General features: G+C 44.6%; 1 protein-coding gene across 1 annotated transcript in view; it reads left to right on the top strand.

The window, feature by feature from the left end:
- The first annotated feature begins 605 nt into the window (after positions 1–605).
- The window catches only part of LOC128739457 (uncharacterized), a 68,165-nt gene continuing 62,770 nt past the window's right edge, over positions 606–6,000 (top strand). The window contains exon 1 of the mRNA XM_053834943.1: positions 606–769. Within this exon, the coding sequence (XP_053690918.1) occupies positions 606–769 (164 nt within the window). The remainder of the gene's footprint in view (positions 770–6,000) is intronic.

Raw genomic sequence — 6,000 nt, 5'->3', positions numbered from 1 at the left:
TGCACGCCGTTCATATGTTCCTCATATGTGCTGCTTCCACCTTTCGATCATCTGTGCACATTTCGGCCCGCGGCACAAAGCCTTTGTGAGATTTGTTGAGTCTCTGATGGAACTAGGAGATACACTTCTCCTGGTGGCGCTTCTTCTCCTGGATGAGTCGGGATTGCTGTCTCCGCTACTGTTTGTATCGCCCCACATTATGACGGGTGGCTCGACGCAACATGTGTACCCGCACTTCGTTCTTCTCATCGAATATCTGCTGAATATCAAACCGTTCGTTACGTTGATTCGGTGCCACAGGTTCGCTGCTATGCTGTTAATGGCTGCTTTCACGACACTCCAACAGTCCTCAAAAGGGACTTCGTCCAGCTCCCCTTTTCCCGGCAGCGTGGCTTCGAGAGACATCCGCCGTCGAGTTCAGTCGTGTTAGATTATAGCGTGACGGGCGCCGTCAAAACGTCAAAAACCATCACTCGGTAGTGGTCCGAATCAATGTTAGCGCCCCGATAGATTCTGACTTCGAGAATGCTTGAAAAGTGACGACCATCTATCAGAACGTGTTCGATTTGTGATTCCGTCAGGTTGGGTGATCTCCAGGTGTACCGATGGTGAAGATTATGCTGGAAAAAGATACTACGTATGGTCATGTTCTTGGAGCCGATGATGTCGATAAGTTTCAGGTCGTTTTCGTTTGTTTGCGGGTGTGCGCTAAACCGTCCAATCACCGGCTCGTGTTTCTCATCATCGGTACTTCCGAGATGAGAGCTAAGTACGTTAATTACGCTAATATTAAAGAATCGGCCTTTGATTTTTAATCTGCACGTTCGGGGGTTGATCGATCATCATAAAAACTACAAGGTATACAGCCCTAAGTGTTGTACGAAAGGGTGACGTAGGCCTATGTTAACATTATATTGTAATATTTTGATGACATGTTTTACTCGATGAAATATTCCTTTATGTCAGATTATTAGAGCAAGGACTAATACAGATTGCATTTCTGGCACGTGTGTGTTCATAAGTATCAATCGCCTCCAGCTTGGCTTAGTAAAACAGTGAGCAAATGCGCTACGGAAACCGCTCGTGAGGTTCAGATCTTCGTTCGTTTCTTGTTGGTGATTGAATTAGCCAACATTCTGTCCCGGAAGGCACATAATGAATGTGAATATCATCCATCAATTCATCAGCCTTGGTGGCCTTCAGCATCAAGTAATACCTGAAGATAAAATTGAATTGTCTTTCAGCTGAAAATATCTCTTCGATGCATCAGCAACAGCAAAAATTGTTTTAGGGCATTTTACAGTATTATAGTTTAGTAGTTTGAAGGGAACGTCACGGATGATTCGATCACTTTGACTCAATTTTGATTCATTTGACAGTAACGTCTCAGCCGGGCAAAATTTGGTGAAGTGATATATGAGACATTTGTAGAACTAGTTATTATCTACAATTTTTCTAAATAAAGTTTTGCTGAATCTTTCGTATTTACGGTCCTACAATCCTAGTACCTCTATAGTAACTATACCGCGGCATTAGGTATTGAGCGGAGTACACAAAATGATTGGTTTGATGGGGAATGCCAACAAGCGGTGGAGGGGAAAAAATTGCTTGGAAAAATTATCTAAGTATTGCCACTAGAGAGAACCTGGCCAAATACCGACGAGCTAGGAACCAGTTGACCACGATCCTGAGGAGGAAAAAGCACCAAAAGGAGGACAGAGTTCGTGAAGAATTAGAGCAACTATTCCGAGCTAATGACGCGCAAGTTTTATGAAATGGTGAACCAAACTCGGAAGGGCTACATACCGAAACCAGACATGTGCCTGGACGAGGGAGGGAATCTAATCACAAACGAGCGCAAGGTGGTCGACAGATGGAAGCAGTTCTTCGATGAACACCTCAATGGGAAATTAACCTAGGAGCGCCCATGGAAGATAGTAATGTCCTAGCGCCTGATCTCCAAGAAGCCAAACGGGAAATTGGGCTGCTGAAAACCAATAAAGGCGCTGGGAATGACCGCCTACCGGCAGAGCTTTATAGATATTGCGGAGAAACGCTAGCAAAGGCTCTACACTGGGTTATGGATGGAAGGAGTGGTTAGTCCCATCTAAAAAAGGATAAAAAGGCTAGTTTGCTGCAACTCTCGTGGTATTACGCTGGTAAACGCCGCCTACAAGGTACTCTCCCAGATCCTGTTACGCCGGTTGTCACCGATAGCACAAGGTTTCGTAGGGAATTATCAAGCGGGTTTCATGGGGGCTCGCACAACTACGGACCAAATTTTTACTATCCGACGGATCTTGCAGAAATGTCGGGAGTACAACGTGCCCACGCATCACATCTTTATTGATTTCAAAGCAGCATACGATACAGTCGATCGAGACAAGCTATGGCAGATAATGCACCAACACGGTTTTCCGGACAATCTGATGCGGCTGATCAGAGCTACATTGGATCGAGTGATGTGTTTCGTACGCATCTCTGGGACACTCTCGAGTCCCTTCGAGACACGGCGAGGGTTCAGACAAGGTGACGGTTTATCCTGCATGCTGTTCAACATCACTCTTGGGGGAGTGATCCGACGAGCGGGTATCGAAACGGGAGGCATGATTTTTACCAAGGGTAGCCAACTTCTAGGCTTTGCAGATGACTTCGATATCATAACCAGGTGCTTTGCGACGGCGAAGGCAATCTATGCCAGACTGAAAGCGAAGTCTGGAGAATTGGGCTAAAAATAAATGTGTCGAAGACTAAATACATGAAAGGAAGAGGCTCAAAGGAAACAAACGCGCGCCTCCCACGGACGCTAACCGATGACGGCGACGAACTAGAAGTGGTAGAGGGAATTAGGGCCTACTTTGCCCTTCGTAAAACACTACGATCAGGAAGCTTACGCCGCCGTACGAAGCTAACAATGTACAAAACTCTTATTAGACCGGTAGTTCTTTATGGACTTGAAGCCGTGACGCTGCTCACGGAGGACATACGTGCCCTTGCCGTGTGCGAGCGGAAAATGCTGCGGACGATATTTGGCGGAGTACGAACTGAAAGCGAAGAGTGGCGGAGGCGTATGAATCACGAGCTACAGGCACTGCTTGGGGAGACTCCCATCGTACATTGTTACGAACGGACTGGGTGGTGGTGGGGCCACACTATACTCACCAGCTTTTACAGAGTCGTTTCACGGGTTCTCCGGGAGATTTTTCTTGGGCATGCTTTCAACCCTTTGGCACGTATGGTCACTGAGCGTGTGCGATGCAAACTTTCAAACGATAACTAGTGAACAAGCTAACCTAAAGGACTTTCATGTACTTTTGATGACACGCAAAACAGCCAAATTAGGCAGACCATACATTTTTGTTTTATTACTATTAACGGTTAAAGCACCAGTCCCCACCATTGTTCAAATATAGCGTCCAAAATGGTTGCCACCGACATTTTGTCGCACTCGCGGTACACTGTACAGTTTTTCCTGGGACTGGGCTTTCGAAACGTTCACACTTGTACCACACTTCACCCCAATCAACTGATCCGGCCAGGAAATAACGTCCGTGTAGTCTTCTGGCGAATCGTGCTTCGGATCAGAAGATCCCACTAGTTTGGAATTGTTAAGACGCGGATCGACACTACCTAATCGAATAACGCTGCCACTGGACCTCACTCCACGGACCGATTTCTATAGACAAGAACAGCCCTCGTGTGCGCCATCGTGCCGCCTTTTATACCTCCGCAAGGTTGTTGGTGTGAGTGATTTCTCCTATCCCCACGATTCAGCAACTCGATGACAGTTCTTCGAAACAAAACGGCGGGCTTACAATTTTGAGTTGGTGTCCCGAGCAAAATTTAACTTTAAAGAATACTTTTATGGTAAATGTTGCATGCAGATTTTTTTATATTTTTTATTTAATTTAATTTTCTTGATCTTAAAACTAATACTAAACTTAACTGAACTCAAAAAGTATTGCATACAACAAACGAATAATTCAACAAAACTAAATAATTCAAATAAATAACTCTAATATTCGCGGGCACCAACTTCAGACTACTGAACACAGAATAAACGCTTCTCAAGGTAGATCACAACATCTAGCGAAAGTTAGCAGGTTACGGTGGGCCGAACACGTCGTAAGGATGCCGGAACAGGGGGGCCCAACGTGCACAATAGCTCGACCAGGTCGAAAGCGATTTGCGACTTCTGAGACGACTAGGAAATTGGCGACGAGTGGCCCAAGACCGAGTTGAATGGAGACGAGTGCTTGAAACAGCACGAACCACCCTGGCTCTATGCTGCTGAAGAAGAAGAAGAAGAAGAAGGACTTCTTTAATGATAAAAAGCATTTAAATAGATCTCAGCTCACTTTGATTGATCGCGTATGATAGACAACAAACTAGAATATTAGGGAATAACTAGTTTTGCATTGTGTGTCATAAAAATGCTGATATTTTTAATAATTTGTGTTGGATAGGACGGGAATAGGTAATTACGACGAAGCTGCAACATACCCTATCAGTGTTCCTTTTCAACATGCCTTCTGCAGTGCTACGATGTCGAACTTGCGGTTCTTCACTTCTTCAGAAAGCTGGTGGGTACCTCCGAGGAGATTTAGAGACCGACAGTTCCATGTTCCTAATTTCCAATCGTTAATCCGTTCTGATTTCTATTACTTACGTCGCGGTTCGTTGCGTTGGTTTTAGTGGTGCTGGATTGCAAGGCCCGCGACCAACTTCACAGTATCGCCGTAAGACCAACGTCCTCGAAGGAGCCCTTAATTCCTGTCAGCATACGACCTTTGGTTTCCACCGGAGATGGTTACCTGATTTCCATCGAGGTTGCTCGTATCCCGGCTGGTACCACGAGGAGGTAGCTATAGGGATAGGAGTTGCTATGTCGCGAGTGTGAAGAATCGGTTGAGAGAACCATTTGCAACCATTTTATCGGATGCAGCTTACTTACATTATTGTCAGAATGGTTCCTATCGACGTCACCCTGGCAGAATACAGTGAGTGTTACAAACAGGAACATATCTGGGGAATACAAAAACTGATGAAGCCAAGTGCGAACAGAAATGGAGCACGGCTTCGAATGCCAGATGGATGTACAGGCTGATCCTTGTTAAGAAGCGAAAAGCTTCAGGCTTATCAGTTTGAGTTCTTTCTTCCTCAAAATTGTAGTACGAATTATTTAACACTGTTTTTTGTATTGGCTTTCCACCAATTCACTCGATTATTGACTGCTGGTATCCAATTCCTTGGAAACCTTGTACTCACCACCAGGTCTAGCTCACTGCTCGCTGTGCTCTTGGTCGTCTAATTTTTACCGGATTTGACATAAACACCATTTTCGCCGAGTAACTGCCGGGCATTCTTGCAACATGCCCTGTCCAGCTCTAGCCACGTTGTGAATCCCAGATTTGTCAAGAGACGAAGTAGAGTTGGGTGAGTTTATGGTTCATCCTCCATCTCCATACTCCGTTTTTTCTACACCACCGACGATCATTCTTAGCTCACGTCTCTCGAAAACTCCGAGTACTTGAGCCTTGTCTACGTTTCGTACCTGTAATAAGAACAACCGGTATAATGAGCGTCTCGTGCTGGATACACTTTGTACGTCGGTTGGGCTATTCGACAGTAATTAGGGTAAGGAACGAGTTAAGCAGTGTTACCTATTTTAATCAGTTGAACATAAATGATCCGAAAATGCACTTTTTTATTCATATTTTCAAAATCTTTTGATAGGATCATCTTCACAAATCACTTAACCATACATTTGATTCACACAAACACAATGTACTGGGTTTCCGACAAGAAATATGATGAATTAAAAATTGTTGTCCAAAAACGTAAATTTTTCAGCTGCTCTTCAGCAATCGCCACCTCGCTACTAACGAATTCATCAAATTTTCAGCACTGATTACAACCACTCTGAAAGTCAAGCACTTAATTGTCACATACCATATTATTCAGTCTCTTTTTTTCTATTATCTAAGGCTTTGTCACTAG

This window comes from Sabethes cyaneus, chromosome 3 (assembly GCF_943734655.1).
Source record: "Sabethes cyaneus chromosome 3, idSabCyanKW18_F2, whole genome shotgun sequence".
NCBI lineage: Eukaryota > Metazoa > Arthropoda > Insecta > Diptera > Culicidae > Sabethes > Sabethes cyaneus.
This window is presented reverse-complemented; position numbering and strand designations above follow the sequence as displayed.